The sequence below is a fragment of the Ursus americanus genome, chromosome 11 (assembly GCF_024610735.1).
Source record: "Ursus americanus isolate L20-20 chromosome 11, mUrsAme1.1.p, whole genome shotgun sequence".
Lineage (NCBI taxonomy): Eukaryota > Metazoa > Chordata > Mammalia > Carnivora > Ursidae > Ursus > Ursus americanus.
In genome coordinates, this window is record NC_142137.1 from 69727106 (window position 1) to 69746902 (window position 19797).

Genomic DNA, 19797 nt, shown 5'->3' on the forward strand with positions numbered 1-19797 from the left:
ATTTGACAGAGAGAGAGCATAAGCAGGGGAGCGGCAGGCAGAGGGAGAGGGAGAAGCAGACTCCCCACCGAGCAGGGAGCCTGATGTGGGGCTTGATCCCAGGACCCTGGGATCATGACCTGAGCAGAAGGCGGACGCTTAACCGACTGAGCCACCCAGATGCCTCAAGAAAGGGGAAAATATTTTACATACAAGGTAAACTCGAAGGACACAAACCACATACCTGAATTAAATTTTAAGGCTAATATCTGGAAATAACACATCTATGTTAGACACATAAACCTTTACATATTACAATCACATCTGTGGGCTCTGGAAAGGAGTGTCACTGAAAACCTCATCTTTTATTTCTGCATTTTTCAGCAGGCAGGACCACAAACAAGTGTTTTCTCAAATGACACGATCGATTTATAAGCTGTGAACAAGCACTGCTCCTACCTTTTGCAAGCTTTTAAAACCAGCCAGAGCCTTATAGATTCTCAGACATTATAAGGAAACCTGAAGGCTTAAGAGATTGTGTTATCTTCCTAAGGTCGAAAAGTTAGCTTAGTGGTGCTGGAGACTCTTGAATATGTTATTAAACGTTTATTAAGAATTATTGTTAAGAAGGGCGATGAAAGAGATGTTAATCTCTTTGTATACAAAATTGTATGCTTGTAAAGCACAATAATAAATAAAGTTTCCACCTTGCAACCAATTCTCTACAATCTCTTTCAAAGGATAGAAACAGAATGAATACTTCCTAACTCATTCTATGAGGCCAAAAGTACCTTAATGCTAAAACCAGACAAAGACAGCACAAGAAAACTACAAACCCATACCTCTCATGAGCATAGATGCAAATATCCTCAACAAAATATTTGCGAATCAAATACAGAAAAGCTTAAAAAGAATTATGTACAATAGTCAAGAGGGATGAAACCCATGTATGCAGAGCTGATTCAACACTCAAAAATAAATTAATATAATCATAGACTAAAACAGGCTAAACACCAGACTAAAAGAGAAAAATCACACGACAATATCAGTAAACACAAAAAAGGTATTTGACAAAATCCAACACCCATTCAAGATAAAAACTGTCAGGAAACTAGGAAAGAAACTTGAAGCTTTCCCACTATGATCAGTTCCAAGGCAAGTGGGTCATTTCTCAACCACCCCTTTTCAACATCACACTGGGTGTCCTTGCTAATGCAAACAAGCAAGAAGAAAGAAATAAAGGGATATGGATAGGGGAGGAAGACACAAAACTGCGCATATGCACAGATGACGCATAATAATCTATGCAGAAAACCTGAAAGAATCCACAGAGCAATTCCTGAAATAATAAGCAGTCATAGCAAGGTTGCAGGATACCAGGTCAATATGCAAAAGTCAATCATTTTCCCATATGCCAGCGACCGACAAGTGGAATTGAAATTAATCCTCTGGTTTTAATCTATTATGTAGTTAATGATGCCTAATTTGACTAATGATGTATGATTAGGGTACATACAAAAATAAATAAAACAAACATAAAATATAAATAGATACCCCCAATTTTTATTTTCAATTCTGTAACTAAGTAACTTGATTTATCTCCAGGAAGATGTGATATTTCAAAATCCAAACCAAAGAAATACATTGAAACATAAATTCACAGGGCAGAAAACCTTATATTAGTAATGGACATACTGATATTATGTATAAGTGAATGAGAAAGTAATTGCAGAGGCAATCTTTTTTTTTCCCCCAGATTCTTCCTAAAGCTTTCATACTGAGAAAGTTTCACATTTTTCTCTCACAATAGAAAATGCAAATAAGCAAAAAAAAAAATGCGAATAAGTGAGAGATGCTCGAACTTGCCAATAATAATTTTAAAAAATATTAATGACAAAATATCCATTAGCAAATAGGCAAAAACTAAAACTATGAACATAATACTGGAAAAGATGCAGCATGGAGCCCTCTCAAGATAGGCAGTCATGGTCTAAAATGGAAATAAACTCGGCAATATGCATCAAGAACCTGTGTCCATTAACGCTGACCTTCTGTTACCATTTCTATGACACTATTCTTAGATTCAAAATAAGCAGTCGATGATTTTTGGAAAAGGATATAGATTTAAGGGTTACTTAATTTAATATTTTTAATTAGAAATAATGCAAATCATCAGCAATAGGCAAATGATTAGAGTATTCCCAAATGACGAAATCTTAGGTACTTATTTAAAAACAAAACAAAACTTATTTTCATAGGATATTTCATAGCAGGGAAGATGTCTCATGATGCAATGCTAAGTGGAAAAAGCCAGATACAAAACTATATATACATATGATTACATTTCACACATACCCCCCCATGCATACATGCAAATATTTAGGCATACTCAAGATGCTAGAATTAAACCCAAATCTTGCTAACCATGAAGGTAAAAACATTCTAACATTTTTTTTTTTTTGTGAGTGAAACACTTCTATATTAGAAAATAAAGCATTTGCAGAGAAAGAAAGAAAGAAAGGGAAAGAAGCCACGACAATCAGCAAAGTACAACAAAGTATTGGCGTGTCCTCATTCAGGCTTTTGTGAAATCCCTATGCCTGAATCCTTCACTAGAAGAGGAGAGGGTCTCGTCCTTTATTTTACATACAGGCTAGTCCTCTGCTCTTTTATATAGGGGACCTCATTCAGTCAAGTGGTTGGTTCTATACACATACTTAAATCTAATTGAATATAGTAGCTTCTATTTATAAAACCCCCTCAAAATAAAAACAGGAAAAATTTTATTGCAACAGACAATATTATTTTTCTAGCAATGACCTCCCCGTGCATCTGGGAAGCGGCTTGTTTCCCTGGACGGATGTTGTGTGTTATTAATACAAAGGCGACAGCTTAGCAGCAGGAAGCATGCAGAGTAATGCTCCGAGTAAGATAGTATGATCAATACTACAGATTTTAATGCCATCTTTACCAACTCTAATGGAGGGTTTTTAAATATTGGCTGGCAGGCTGCATTCTGACTTAGAGAAAAACTCATTTCTCCTATGAAACACTGAGACGTGATTTTAATTTCTTAGCGCTTACAGAGCAGTCGAGCTCTCCTTTTTAAGACTCCCCAGCTCCTTTCCTGAAATACCAGAAGAATCAGCTGTTCTTTCGTGTTGAAAAGATTAGCCATTTGCAATCATTCACCTCACCGAGGGATGCTGGAAAGCTGCATTTTAGGCAATATTGTGGTGTTCCCTATCACAGCAGGAACTAAAAATGCAGCAGCAAAAAAAAGTCTCATTTTTATCCCTTCTTGGATACAAGTTTGCCTAACAGATGCTGTTAAGATTTTAGGCTTCTATTAGTCAACATTTTTATTTAAATTTATGAAAGGATAGAAGTGTTATGTTAGGAGTATTCCTAGTAACCACCAAATCACAGAGCTTATGGTAACTTTAAAAGGCCACCTAACACACTCCCAAGACCAAAGAGAGACAAGACCAAAATGCTGAGGGTATTTATCAGTCTTTGCTTAGAAGTCTGGAACAAGCAGGATTCTTTGACTTTATTCATTAATTCGTTTTGGCATTTCACTGAAAGTTCTTGATATCAGGGCTAGACTCCCTCTATTGCAATTTGAGCTTCTGGTCAACCTCAGAGAATATGGAATAAAGCTATTTTCTTTTACTCTGTTCATCTGAATAAAGTAAGGAGTTCTACTCTCAGCCATCAACTCTGAAGATACAATAGGCTTGGGTTTTTCTACGTGGTCCTTGCCTCCCAAACTGAAATTCAAATCTAGTCCTTATCCCTGGTTTTCCTAACAGGGAATCTCCACATTTTCTTTCTTCTACTGAGATTAGAAATATCCAGGTCCCAAACTAGCTACAGGCTTTTATTTTGGGCGTATCAAGTTACGCGGAAGAACTGAAGTGTGGAAAAGCCATTTTAAAGATAAAATGTTTAGGGCGCCCAGCTGGCTCAATCAGTACAGCACGTGACTCTCGATCTTGGGGTTGTGAGCTCGAGCCCCATGCTGGGTGTAGAGGTTGCTTAAAATAAAGTGTTATGGATCCTACACTCCAAGAATAAATGGTGCTCATAAATTGTTAGGGCATTCCTAACACTCACATCAGGTTTAGACTTATTTTAGAACTCACCAATATCAATACATGTGTTTATTAAGATTACACGACCCTTAGACGTAAGTCTTCTCACTTCTATCTTTAGAGTACTATTTGACCACTGACCACATTACAGATTTGACACTTTAAAAAGTTTGATTACATTGAAATATACGCACACTGGGTGAAGGCATCGAAGCTCTGACCATGGACCACACTAAGGATTTGGCTCTTTAAGCGGTTTGATCATACTGAAACACACCCACATTGCGCGAAGGGCATCGAAGCAAAGCAGACATTCATCAAGAAAGAGAAACCACTGACGATGTTCCCACAAGAGGCCACCACCGGAAAAGCGACCTGTGGAGGGGGACAGTGTTTCCTAGCCTTACCTGATGTCGGTACACGTTATGCAGGTGATGTCTCGACTGTTTGTTGTGATCAGGTTCAAAGCTACTGACGTTTCCTTGTCGGAGGTCGGATGTGCTCCACATTTAAAGAAAAATTCCTGGAAGAATGAGAACTCTGTGAGAAATCCCAGGCATGGAGCCCAGCTGGCCATTTTCCCTTCTCTAAACATTTTCACAGTGAACAATCTCTTCGGGCAAGAGAGGAAATCTATTAGTAGGTATGAGTTAGAAATAAGTCCACATCAAATCTTTGGAGGGAAACTAATGCCCTCATGCCAAACTAGTCAGCAATCTCCTTTTCAGGAGCGCCCAAGTGTCTCTGCTCATTTTCCTTTGCTCTTTCAGCCCTGGAGCTGGGGAAACGCTCCGTGACCCTGGTTTAGCGATGCCCTTCCATGATTAGTGAGTCCAGTAGAACAGCACACTGTGAATGCAGGAGGAAGCCTGAAATGGTATCTCATAAATGAGGAAAGGGAGACACTGAGCCATGAAATGATTTGCCCAAAGTCAAACAATCGGAGGTGAAGCAGGAAGTAACCAGACTTTCTAAGGGGAACTCAGTGCTTTTTCCACGGCGCTGCTCCATGGTGGGTCAGTTAGCAGCAAGGATGGGATACAGAGTGAGGAACCGAGGGAACACTCCTATAAATAAGCAGGTACGAACACGCAGACTTACACAGTAGCAGAGTGCGACTCTCCCCAGACGCTTCCCACACCGTTTTCTGCCTCTGTACAGGGTCCCAGAATTCTCCGGGAGACTTGGACTCCACCCCCCACGCTAAGCAGCTGGGAATGTTCGAAACCTGTACTTGTCTCCTTAATTGGCTTCACCAGCCTTGTCCTGCACACATGCCTTTACTTTAGCTTTTCACGTAGGTCACATTCTTTTGACGGCTTATATTCTCCTTTCTGGACCCAACTCTTTATTTTTCTTCATTTCTTCCCTTTGTTCTTTCTCTATTTGTTCCCACCCCTTTGCCCTTCCTACACTAAGGTGCTCTGCTTTGCCTCTTGTCTGGAAGTCTTTACACCTTCCACGATAACCACATCCTTGAAGTGATGTTCTCTGCTACAGCAAAACTCCAATACAAGTTTATCACCGGACAACAGAAGGACATTTGCACACCACACTTCCTCCTCAACTCCATTTGAATACAACTACTTGGAATATGGACAGTAGTTCCCCTTGAAACACTAGACTTGACCTTTTATTATAGCTCCAGATATGAAATGTTTTTGGCTTGGTGGGACTTCATGGGTCCTTGTTGAGCTTCTCAATCTGCACTGTAGCCTAAGAGCATCCACAGACAATATGCAGGTGGACACCTATGACTGTGTCCTAGTACAACTTTATTTATAAAAACATTTGGAAAATGGGATTTTGTCCGTAGGCCAACAGTCCACGCCTGACATAGACTCTGAAGTATTATGGAATCCCTTATTCATATCTGTATCTTAACAGTGCCCCGCAGAGAACAGGCATTAGATATATTTTCTTCAATGAAAAAATCAGTAGGCTTATTCAACAAATTCTACCATCATCCCTTTATACATGTGACAGCACTACCCTTCATTTATTCTTTCCCTACTTATAACCCAACTAACCTCCTTCTCCTCTGACCTGAGATACAGTGAGTAACACCTGTGGCTCTCAAATACCAGTGTGAATCAGAATCACCTGCTGGGGGCAGTGTTATGGTAAACGTTGCTAGACCCCACACCAGAGTTCTGTAATTCAGTAGTACTGAAGTAGGGCCCATAATTTGCATTTCTACCATGTTGGCAGGTGATGCTTTTACTATTGTTCTGGGAACCACACATTTGAAGACCATCGAGTTATACTGACATTAGTGGTAAAGGGAGTAAACTTTGTTTACTCTCTCTGAAGATGACAGCTGTAACAGACCTCACTTATTGCATCTGAAAATGGTGCCACGTCTCAGGTAACAGGTGTTACTTCCCAAACATCTAAAGTGTGCCACTGTACAGAGAAGTGTCCCAAAGACAGCTGTTTGGAGCCCAGGCTGTTCTTATTTGCAAGTGTCCTACCAACCCCAGATGGTACACCTGCTAGTTAGCCAGAACCTATCCTACCCAGAGCAAGGGGCATACTAGTCGTCCTGCTTGTGGTCCTCAGCCCCACAGACAAGGGTGTGACAATAGTCTCACTGTAATAGGGTGGCCAGTGCTGCTGATGAACGACTGTTTAGGTGTGTCCGTGGCGCCATGCCTATGAGCCTCGTCTTTCCCTGAGTGGCATGGAAATTGTAACTGATAGCTTTCTTTTCTTTTCTTTTCTTTTTTTTTTTACCAGGGAATGCTACCCTCTTTACACAACCTTATGAAATTTTACAAATCCTTCAAAGGCCAGTTCAAGGATGTTAAGAAAAAGATTCAGAGCAATTCCTGACCGCCAAAGCGAAAAGCATGGAGGACAGGACTGACCCTTGTGAAAGACACTGAGCTGGCTGCAACTGCTTTCTGCAGACATGAAAAAAATTCCACTCGTAACACAAAGTAATTCCTCCAAAAGAGCTGAGTTGGCTGGGCTATTGAGAAGGTATTTCATAAACAGATAAATAGACAGTATTTATATTTTTTCTTAGCTTGCAAAAAACTACTGGTAGATGCTCGGCTAACAAATCACAAACTGTTCTAACACCAGATAAAATCCAGCCAGATAAAAGCCAAAATCCTTTTTATTGGGGGGAAATGGATGTTTATAGATAATAGTATAAAAAGTTATAGATATTCGGAAAATTCCAGTATCTCACATGGGCTGATAAAACGAAAATACAAATTATCAACTCTATATTAAATATATATGTCACATCAGTGAATTTCAACACTTTCTCCACCAATTTTTATGAAAGGAGGTTCTTCTGTAGTACTAGAGTAATTAGCAAGTCCGGGGGAGGATCTAAGACTTCACCCTGCTTGCAAGCTCCCACGTTAGTATGCCACAGTCTCGTGGCTGCTGGCAGAAGACACAAGACTCCTGGGTCAGAGACAAAGGGCTGCGTGACTTGGAGCTCAGGCAGAAGTACAGACATGATGGCCATGTCAGTTCCCCTGCTCCCCAACAACCATGGGATGAAGTGGATGAACTAAGCTAGGCGATACCAGTGAGTGGTTCTGAACTACATGTGAGGACCCTGAGCTTAGGGAACCCAGCTCTTTAATAAGGAGCTGCAAGCAAACCTTCCTTTTGTCCTGCAGGGCAATACTGTGTTTACTATACTGGATAATAAGCAGATCTCTCTACGACCTCCTTGAAAAGTTTGTTCAGAACAAGAGGGTGGTAGGTGCTTCCCTCACAATGTACAGAAATGCAAGAGAACCCTCGAGAACTGTCTCCCTATAGCAGTGACACCTTTTCTGCCCAAACACTAGCATGACCCGGTCATCTCCTGTTCTATGCAATCAGTGGCCTCAGATGTTGGTAGTCTTTTGATATTTCCAATCTGCATGCAAAATACACAAACAATAAAGCAAAGCAAAACAGAAGAACCTTTAAAAAAATTCTACCTTGGGTAGGATATCTGTCAATCCTAGTGAAGGGAATCCTAACTCCCTTAAATGTAGATAAAGAAAGATTCTCTAAAGGGCCCACCCCATCTTTTACAAATGCCAGTTTGAGAAAAATCAGCTACAAAAATAGACAAACCAAACCAAGAACAAATCCTGTTAAATTAAATATATTCTTCTACCTAACCAGGAACTATAGTTCCCATGGGCTGGGCTCATTTCGTTTAGATCCATATACTCAATTCTGGGAAGGCATAATTAATTAGCTATGGAGCTAAAAGGTATGACAGTGATTGGCCAGTTTTCTTTTTTCAATGATAGTATAAACTATTTAAAAAATGGACCCAGAATATGACCTTGAAAATGAGCTTGGCTTTATATTGCAACATGTTAAATATACGTGTTTTCCAATCCAGCAGAGTTATGTTCTTTAAGTTCATAGAAACATAGTCACATTTTTACCATTTCTGTAGACAAGGCTATGATTCTTTCCTTCTGCTCTCACTGAGTTATATTTTATCATAACTCCCTTGTTTTTCATTTCAGACTACAGAGGCCTGACCCTCTAACCAAATCAGACCCATAAAAACCAAAAATATACACCAAGGGAAGACCCAAGAACTGTCAGTTCAGCTGTTGGTGACATTCTCAGAAGCCACCCTCCTCTTCACTCCACTCTGCGACCTGACTCCTGACTCATTACCAGTGCTTCTCACAAAGAAGGAAATGACAGAAAGTATGGAAATGAATAAATAAGGCAGCAAAATCTGAAAATAGATTCATACCAAGAACCCAGTTGTATAAAAACTTATAGGATCGGAAGCTAATTCATCAACGCCAAACACAAATTAATGTGTTCCAAATTTCTATAGAAAGAGCTGACAACTATTATCTGGGAAGCCTTACATGTCCCAAGCACAAGCTAGTTCTACAAACCTGAAAAAACAGCAATGAGACCCTTCTTCTTTGTTCATGAACCTTCTAACAGCTTTCATTGAACTTCCCAAAGTTAATGATGTTTATAGATACTGCTTAACCATAATATGTTTTCCAAATAAAACACTGTTTGCCTTTGCAAAGGGTTAAATTTGAGTTAGTCTCCAGATCTTTCTTAGTTAATATGCCCCAAAGGAAACACATCTCTCTCTTGATAAAATGAAAGGATCACACAGTTTCCACTAGAAGGTTGCAGTAAATCTGTGGTTTGTACTGAACAAGTAACTGGCCATTTACATGGGTCAGAGTCAAGTTAGGGAAGCGGGGCCCATGCCCGGTAGTTCAGCTGCAGGAACTGAACACTGAGATCTAGTTACAATGGTGGTGCTAGCAGCACAGGGCAGGAAGCCCCCCCAGACCGGCAGCCCCGGGGCTCTGATCACTGGGATGGGAGGACGGAGGGAGGAGGTAGCTAACTGCTGGAAGCTGGGAGGAGGAAAGAGAGGCAGCCACTGCCAGAAATGCTCCTTTAAAAAAAAAATAATGATTTTATTTATTTATTTGACACAGAGAGAGAGAGAGAGCATGTGAGAGAGTGTAAGCAGGGGAGCAGTGGAGGGAGACAGTGAAGCAGGCTCCCTGCAGGGCTCGATCCCACAGTCCTGGGATCATGACCTGAGCCAAAGGCAGACGCTTGACTGGCTGAGCCACCCAGGCTCCCCCAGAAATGCTTCATGAAGAGAAAGCAAAAAACATCCTGGCTTCTGCTTTCTCTCTGAACTCCCAGCTCCCAGCAGGCCTCCCCTGGGCAAAGCCAGCCTGAAGCAAGGAGAGGGAATCTGGGAGCTGGCATTTGCCATGGCCAGTCCGATAGTCCAATACACCACATGGAGAGGGGCAGGACAGGGGATTCTGGAAGCAAGTAGCAGGCGACAGGTGCACCTTTAGGAGGCAGAGCCAGTCTGTCAAGTCCAAATACTTCGATTTTCACTTTGTCATTGGTGGCACATTCTAATCAGCCTCCATAAAAGAAACAAAGATACATTCATATATGGTTCTGTAAAGTGTATTAAATGAATATACACAAATATTTATAACATTTGTGTATTGAGTTTAAACTCAGACCTGTTAAAAGATTAAATTTTCAGATAAGAGGGACCATTGTTACTATTTATGAGAAGAGGTCCTCATGCTTACCAAGTTACGATAGACAACCTGTCACTTAGACTCAATCTAAAGGTGTCTCACAGCCATGAAACTTCTGTCAATAGCCAGGGACAAACAGATATCCCCACTATAGGCTCTCACAGCTCCTCATCTGGTTAGATTCAGATTCTTCTGTAAGGAACAATTGATAGTTCTAAATCTTATTATCTATTTAGAAACTTCATTATTCACGTTAAAATTATAGCTTTAATTTTCTCTAAGCTAAAACCTGACACAGAGCATAATCAACACACTCTCCACCTGGTACCTAAGGAAAGTCGGTAACCGAGCATGCCAAAGACTGTTCCCCTGATGACCTGATAGCATTTAGCCTTCATGCCGAAGTGTTACATTCACTTCGTGTTATATAAATCCAGACCATAGTTACATTATTTTGGATACAAAATAACTATGCAACTTGTTAGACCATATACTACTTGTAGACTTTGCTAATTTAACAATGCATTAGGTCACACCGAGTTACACAAACATAATCTCAAAACTTAATGATAGTTTGTTATCCTGTTCACTAACAAGTTTGCTTTCTCTCTCTCTCTCTCTCTTTTTTAAGATTTATTTATTTGAGAGAGAGAGGAGAGAGAGAGAAAGAGAGGGAGGAAGAGAGGGAGCACGAGCAGAGGGACAGAAGCAGACTCTCCATGGAGCAGAGAGCCCGAAGCAGGGCTCAATCCCCGGACCCTGGGATCATGACCTGAGCCGAAGGCAGACGCCTAACTGACTGAGCCACAAGGCACCCCCAAGTTTGTTTTCCCTTAATAAGGTGTTAACAAAGCCTCCCAGATGATGTGCAAAGTTTACCAAGAGAAAGAAAATCAATATACTCACATAAAAAGGAAAACTGTGTCTGATCTTTGCAGAGGACAGTTGCTGCCTGTCCACACCGCAGCCACTGCCAAAGCCTTAAGGAAGGCTGTATGCCTCCTCCATGGCCGTGCATGTGTTAATAACAAATGCATGTATTATATGCACAGAAACTCACATGCACCGCCGTTGTGCATGAACTTGACAACCCCATTCCAAGCAGCAGAGAGAAAGTCTTTGACGTCAAGCCAGCAAGAACACGGCTCCCTAATTTCACCACTGGTCAGGTCCACAGTATTTCCACTTTCATATAACTACAGCTATTGTTAAATTTTGCAAGTATTTTAGAATTTTTTCTTATTACCAAAGTTGAAAGTATAAAGTGGGTCCATTTCCTGGGCCAATGTAAAATAAGTACTACAAATAAAAATGAAATTCTAAAATCCAAAAGGCTCTGACAACACAAAGTTTTGTGCTTTCTCTAAATACACCATTCACTTTTATTTATGGCAAAACCTGACATGCACTGGCATGACATTATTTCTAGTCTGTATTTGCCCAACTTAGGGTGACTGTTCATAGTTTTTGCTGCAAGATCATTGTTTGTGTGTGTGTTTGCTTGTTTAGTGATAAGGTGTAGGTATACAGTCCTGGAGATATTTCAGAGTTAAAATGTATGAATTGTATAATCTTTCTAAAATCAAATCAGAAAGTTTCTAAATTTAAAACACTTCTGACCCCCACGGTAGTAGATAAGCAACTGATTGTACACCACCAATTGTCTTAAATTCTTACTGATCCTGCGGGACAATCGCGCCAAGTACCAGATGCCACCCTTTCCAGTAATCACGGCTGTGGTAGTTTGGGTTTAGTCCACATGAACAGTTTAAGCCTGCTTCAGATAATGTATCTAAATAAACCCACGTGGATGTCCCTTTGCTACTAGATATAAACAATTACACATCTTTATTGGCACATGCCTTCAGGAAGTCTACTTCCAGATCAAAGCTACAGACATGGCCATGCTTATCCTCCTCTTCCACGCCTGGATTGGGAGTTCTTCCGTGTGCCTGACCTGCTCGGTCATCATGTGCTATTTATTATTCTAGGAATAAATGGTGGGGGCTGTTGAACAAGGCATTTCAAACGATTCCTGATGAGTAAACCAGAAGAGCTGAAGTCATTGTGGATGCTTATGAAATGCATGGGTTTATATAGATGGCTTTGTTCAGACAAGAAAAAAACAGAACAACAAAAAATGGAACTCAGAGAACAGACTGGCAGTTACCAGAGGTGGGGGAGGGATGTGATGGGGTGAGGGTGGGGAGTGGAACGGGTGAAAGCAGTCAAATCGTACAAACTTCCATTTATAAATAAAGCCACAGAAAATGATCCTCCTTCCCAGCTCCTGGTCATTGCTCAGACGTGCTCAGATCTTTGTACCTCGCTTTCTTTCTTTCTGGGGTGCACAGATGGCCAATTCAGTCAGAACACAACATTCCCCCACTGCAACCACAGAGAGAGAACCTGTCTGAGAATCAAGCCAGTGTTCAGAAGAGAACTGAAACAAGAAATAGAAAGGCAGAGTTCCAGCGACAGCATTTGTTCCCTGGAGCCAGCTACGCCTGTTTTCCTGGTTACTTAAGTTACTGAACCTTCCATAAGTAACAGCCATGCTTCCAGGGATTTTTCCCCTCAATGTTTACTTGTTAAAAAAAGAAAAGAAAAGAAGAGAAAAGAAAAGAAAGGAAAGGAAAGGAAAGGAAAGGAAAAGAAAGAGGAGAGGAGAAGAGAAGAGAAGAAAGGAGAAGAAAAGAGAAGAAAAGAGAACAGAGAAGAGAAGAGAAGAGAAGAGAAGAGAAGAGAAGAGAAGAGAAGAAAAGTGCAATATTCTCTCCTGGCCAAGCCTTGACCAGGGTCTGGAGATCCAAAGGTAAACAAAATCCCTAAAAGAATCCGTAAGCCTGGAGAATAAAGACACTTCAGCAAACATTTGCACACACACACACACACACACACACACAAGTGGTAAATGCCTACAAATGCCTGAGCCATGGGGATGAGAGAAGGATGACCAGCTTATGGGAGAATGAGAAGGTTTTGCTTTTGAAGAGCTATGCGAGCTGGGTTTTACAAGGTAAGTTTGCCAGGTGGAGAAGGTAGGGGAGTGAGCCCAGGAATGGAAAGACAGGGAGCAAGAACTCATGCTGGAGTTCTGTGCTTCAGACCCGCTGCAGTGCCCAGAGCTTGGACAGGGCAGTAATGGGAAATCTGTGAGTCTTCATGCACATAAGCATTGATCCCAGCCCATCATACTCATGCTGGTGCTTTGAAGCCTGGAAATGTGCTCCTTAGGCAACTCTTTTTGTCAATCTCCCCACCAAAAAGGACTGAGGTGTGACACAAAGAACATGTATTATGACTAGTTTTTTGTCACCAACTTGGAAAGATCAACCTTTCAAAACAGGTTTTTGATTGTTTGACTTGCAGCGCGTATAAACTTCCAAGACACATTTCCACATAATCTTTCCGACTGGAAAAAGGATTTTCTTTCTTCTTTACTATCTTGAGAAGGCTTTCACTCCAAGGGTTGGGCCCTAGATATCACTGGAGAATTGTGACAGCAAATGCCTTGACTATGGTTGTCAATGTTTCTCAGCTTGTGCAAAATGATTTTGCTCTTTGCATCCCTTAAAGGTCCTTTACTCCAACCTTTCTCGATTATCGGGACAGCTGTCCAGGTTGTTTTTATTCCATAGGGGATGGGCTCCCTGAAAGTGAGTTGAGAGGCCCCTGATGGCCAGAGGACACATCTTTTCAGAACATCTAACTTAATCCCAGGAATTCCTGGCTGGTTCGGGAGAATGTGGTTAATGGTTTATGTAGTATTGCAGACATTCTTTCTCCAGGTCTGACGCACACTTGACTAGTTAGTTGCTCCACACTGGAGCGACTAGTAGTTGCTAACTAGTAGTTGCTCACTTTCCTTGCGTTTCCTTCACCATTCCAACGATGTTTGGGAATGCAACTTCCCTTCAACCACAATAGTAGCTACTTGTGTGATATCATCGGCTCAGTATACAAGTGGAGTATATCTTCTCCTTAAATTTTGTAGCCTAACCAGACTATAAAAGACAATATTCATTATTCTGGCTGTTCTTTATTTCCTTTAGAAGCTAAAGGTTTCATAGGCTCTCATAATGTGTCAGCTTGAAAGAACATAAAGGCATCACAGCATTTGCTAGTTTTATTATTTAGGCAAAGCTTTCCAGCTTCTTTCCTCAAATAAAACAAGATGTTACAATATTTTGTCGTTAACAGAGCATTTCCTTTTGTAATCCCCCACCACTGATTACATAAGCCAACCTCTAGGAAAGGGCACATAAACAAATATCTGTTAGCTGGAAATAATTTGCAAGAAACTGAGGGGACAGGTCATAATTTTGAAAATTTACAGTGACTCACCATCCCTGGATGAATTGTGTTCCCACTAATTTCTAGGCATTCTCTAGAAATTGGCAATGATTTTACATTTATTTCTAAATGTGAAAAAAACCCCAACCTTATTGTAATCAATAATGGCAAATAATGTGAAAGAATTGTTTGCTCCTGTCATTTTCCTGGTTACATATCCTTCAGCTGGAGTACACTGCCCTGAGCAAGGCCTTTGGAGCCTTTCCGATGTCATCTGCCTCACCATCTTTCCCTCCCCCCTACCCTCCCAATCCTTCTATAAAGACCCTTTTCCTGCCCTGAAGGCTGTGCTTTCTCTATTGCCCTTAATCCCTTACCACAATTTCTCCCAACATGGACTATCTTTCTCTTACCTTTGCCCCTCACTTTGCCCTTGAAATCTCCAAGTGTCCTTCATGGCTCAGCTTACTCGTCAACAGCCCTTAGAGCCTTCCTGATTCCCTAGGACTGGGTGAGAGGTATTTCCATGTTACCCCTTGCTCCTATCCTGCTCTGTGCTCACTGCCTGCGGAGCCCCAGTTCTAGGATACCGACATCACCTGCTTTTCTGGCAGACTCCTCAGAGGGCAAACAACCTGAAGGCATTGCATCCCATACCCGGCCCAGGGCTGAGTGCGCAGCAGGTGTCAGAGCGGCTGAAAGACTTGAAGAGTAAGAAAAGAAAGTGGGGGGACTTCTGGGAAGGCGACAGAGTGGGAGAAGCCTAAACTCAACTTGTCCCATAGATAGAACTAGATAACACCCACATCAATCAATGTACAAAAATAAACAAACAACAAAACAAACAAAACAAAAGAACCTGAAGACTGGCAAAGACTCCCCACAGATAAATGTAGAGAAGAGGCCATGTTGAAGAGGGTAGGAAGGGTGAAGATGTGGTAGGGAGCCAAATGGATCTGGGGGACTGTCTGCAGGACAGAAGGACACAGCAAGCGTGGAGAGGGGAGAGGAGCAGACCCCCACCCCAGGCACCCCAGGCACCCCAGGCACAGGGGACCTGCATGAGGAAGACAAATCCCTATAATATTTGGCTTTGAAAACCAGAGTGCCTGACAATCAGTGGGAGTAACCCTAGAACTTTAAAAACCAGTGGGCGTGGCTCTGGGAGAGCTAGGAGAGCAAAGTCCCTGCCCTTAAAGAGACAGCACAAAAAACAGCCCTGTTGAGATACAGCATAGAAGCAGCAGTTTGAAAAACACCTGGGATATACGGGAAGGAGATTTATTTACTAATATCAGACCATGTGCTGGAGATGCAGGGATTTTTGGGTGACTTTTCTGAGAGCAAAGGAGCACCATCTCCTCCCCCTGCTGACTAGCCTAGATACATGGACACCTGTGAGAACGAGCACAGTGCTAATACTCTCCACCTGGCTCGCTAAGAGTGTGCCTCATCCCCATGTGCTTCTGCATATCTGCCCCCTCCAACCCAGCCTGCCTTGACAAGAGTCTTCTCAGGCAGCTACAGGTCCCCTCCTGAAGCACACCAAGAGGACCCTCCTGGAATCACATGCCCCACCCCCATGTTCTTCTGTGGATCCACCCCCTCCACTATGCCTTTTATGAGAGCCCATCCAAAGCAGGGTCACAAGCCTGGCAGTGTGCAAGCAGCCCCAACAGGGGCCAGAACTACTCCAAAGTGACTTCTGCCCCAGGGAGAGGAGAAGATAATCATGCAAACCAGTCCAATTAGGTCCCCAGCAGTGCGTGGGCAGCAGACATCAGGTCTGACTACAGGCCCTGCCCATCAATGGAAGCTTCTCAGGAGACAACACAGAAGAGCACCCTGCAGTTTGGTGCTCCCGCATCTCTGATAAATGCCTGGCCTCACTCAACTCAAGCCCAAATTGGCCCCAGACTGGCCAACTAACAACACAGGGACTAAGCCACTGCCACAACAGGCAAACAGAGCCATTGCAGACGGCTGGACTAAAGGAAAACATGGCTCAGCCATAATAGCAGGGCACACACAACACACACAGGAGACACCCCTGAAGTGCTGGTAAGCAGGGGATGTTACACTGCAGGGCACTATAGGACCTCTGCTGCATAAGGCCACTCCTTTCCAGAGGAAGAAATGTAGCTCACTTTCCTAACACACAGAAACAGACTCAGAAAATTAGACAAAATGAGGAGACAGAGGAATATGCCCCAAATGAAAGAAAGAACAAAACCACAACAAGAGAGTTTAAGGAAAATAGAGATAAATAATATGCCTGATAGAGAATTTAAAGTAATGGTCATAAAGATACTCACTGGAATGAGAAAACAGTGGAGGACTTCAGTGAGACCCTCAACAAAGAGATAGAAAACATCCAAAAGATGGGGCACCTGGGTGGCTCAGTCATTAAGCATCTGCCTTCGGCTCAGGGCGTGATCCCAGAGTCCTGGGATCGAGCCCCACATCAGGCTCCTCCGCTGCGAGCCTGCTTCTTCCTCTCCACTCCCCCTGCCTGTGTTCCCTTTCTCGTTGGCTGTCTCTCTCTGTCAAATAAATACATAAAATTAAAAAAAAAAATCCGAAAGAACCAGAGATGAAGAACTCAATAACTGAAATTTAAAATAAGTCAGATGGAATAAATAGTAGACTAGAGGAAGTGACCTGGAGGGCAGAGTAATGGGAAGTAGTCAAGTTGAACAAAAGAGAGAAAAAATAACAAACGAAAATGAATTAAGGAAGCTCAGCACCAGCAAGTACCACAGCATTAGCATTACAGGGATTCCAAAAGGAGAAGAAAGGGGAGTAGAATATTTATTTGAAGAAATAATAGTTGAAAACTTCCCAAATCTGGGTAAGGAAACAGAAATCCAGATCCAGGAGGCACAGAGAGCTCCTAACAGAATCAACACAAGGAGATCCACATGAAGAAACATGGTAATTAAGATGGCAAACAGTACTGATAAAGAGAGAATTTTAAAAGTATCAATGGAAAAGAAAAGTTACATCAAGGGAAACCCCATAAGGCTATCAGCTGATTTTTCAGCAAAAATATTGTAGGCCAGAGGGTAGTAGCAAAATATATTCAAAATGCTGAAAGGAAAACAAAAACAAAAACAAAAACAACCTGTGACCAAGAATATTCTATCCAGCAAGGCTATCATTCAGAATAAGAGGAGAAAGAAAGAGTTTCCAAGACAAACAAAGGTAAAGAAATTCATCACTACTAAACCAGCCCTACAAGAAATGTTAAAGGGAACTCTCTGAGGGGAAAAGAAAAACTATTAATAGAAGTAAGAAAAGTAGGAAGCATAAAAGCAGTAAAATTAAGTGTATCTATAAAAATCAAGTCAAGGGACTCACAAAATAAAAGGAGGTAAAATATGACACCATGTATAAAATATGGTGGGTGGGGGCAGTCAAGAATGGGTTCAAACTTAAGCAACCATGAACTTCATATAGACCGCTACAAGCACAAGATGTTATATATAAACCTAATAGTAACCATAAATCAAAAACTGGTAATAAAAATGCAAAAAATAAATAGAAAGTAAACAGGTATACGAGTAAAGAAAGCCAGCAAACTGTGAGAAGAGAGAATGAGAAGAAATGAACAGAGAAGAACTACAAGAACAACCATAACACAAATAACAAAATGATAATATATACATACCTATCAATAATTACTTTTTTAAACAATCAAGAGAGGTAGGGTGATGGAATGAATAAAAAAGCAAGACCCATCAATATGCTGCCTACAAGAGACTGATTTAATTTTTATGATTTTTTTCTACAAGATACTCATTGTAGACCTAAAGGCACCTGCAGATTGAAAGTAAAGGAATGGGAAAGCATTTATCATAGAAATGAAAGTGAAAAGAAAGACAGGATAGTAATACTTATATGGAACAAAACATACTTCAAAGAAAAGAGTGTAGCAAGAGATAAAGAAGGACACTATGTAATCTAAAGGGAAAAATCCAACAAGAAGATATAACAATTAGAAGTTTTTATGGACCTAACATGGGAGCACCCAAATACATAAAGCAGCTAATAACAAACATACTGGACATAATCAATAGTAATACAATAACAGAAGGGGGACATTAGCACTCCACTTACATTAATGGATAGATCATCCAAATGGAATATCAACAAAGAAACAGTGATTTTGAATGACGCACTGGACCAGTTGTATCTAACAGATATATTCAGAACATCCCATCCTAAAACAGTGGAATATATATTCTTTTCAAGTGCACACAAAACATTCTCCAGGATAGATCACACATTAGGCCATAAACAAGTCTCAACAAATTCAAAAGGATCAAAGTCCTATCATGTATTTTTTTATGACTACAATGCTGTGAAACTAGAAATCAACTACAAGAAAAAAAATCTGGGAAGAATACAAATACATAAGGTTAAACAACATGCTACTAAATAATGAATGGCTTAACCAAGAAATCAAAGAGGAAATTAAAAAAAAACACATGGAGACAAATGAAAATGAAAACGCAACGGTCCAAAACCTTTGGGATATAGCAAAGCTGTTCTAAAAGGGAGGTCTATGGCAATATAGACCTACCTCAAGGCGCCTGGGTGGCTCAGCTGTTAAGCGTCTGCCTTCAGCTCAGGTCCTGATCCCAGGGTCCTGGGATCGAGCCCGCATTGGGCTCCCTGCTCAGCGGAAAGCCTGCTTCTCCCTCTCACACTCCCCCTGCTTATGTTCCCTCTCTTGCTGTCTCTCTCTCTCTCTCTCTCTGTGTGTCAAATAAATAAATAAAATCTTTAAAAAAAAAAGCAGCGAGAAAAATCTCAAAAAAACTGACCTAATCTTACACTTAAAGGAGATACACAAAGAAAAACAAAAAACCCAAAACCCATAGAAGGAAGGAAATAATAAAGATTAGAGCATGAATAAACAAAATAGAAACTATAAAACAATACAGCCGGTCAATGAAACCAGGAGCTGGTTCTTTGAAAAGATCAACTAAATTGATAAATCTTTAGCCACACTCATCAGAGAGAGAGAGAGAGAGAGAGAGAGAAGACTCAAATACACAGTCAAAAATGGAAGATTACAAATAACAACCAATACCACAAAAATACGAAGGATTGTAAGAGAGTATTATGAAAAAATTATATGCCAACAAACTGGACAAGAAACCTAGAAGAAACGAGTAAGTACCTAGAAACATATATTCTCCCCAAACTGAATCAAGATAAAATAGAAAATTTGAACAGACTGATTACCAGAAATGAAATCAAATCAGTAATCAAAAAACTCACGACAAACAAAAGTCTAGAAGCAGACAGCTTCACAGGTGATTCTACCAAACATTTAAAGAAGACTTAATACATATTCTCATAGAATGAAGCTTCCAAATTCA

General features: G+C 41.0%; 1 protein-coding gene across 3 annotated transcripts in view; it reads right to left on the reverse strand.

The window, feature by feature from the left end:
- PRKN (parkin RBR E3 ubiquitin protein ligase) overlaps window positions 1-19797 on the reverse strand; it is a 1256589-nt gene that overhangs the window by 547608 nt on the left and 689184 nt on the right. For all 3 annotated transcript variants that reach the window (XM_045805474.2, XM_045805473.2, XM_087865639.1), the window contains exon 6: window positions 4484-4599. In XM_045805474.2, coding sequence (XP_045661430.2) covers window positions 4484-4599 — 116 coding nt within the window. The remainder of the gene's footprint in view (window positions 1-4483; window positions 4600-19797) is intronic.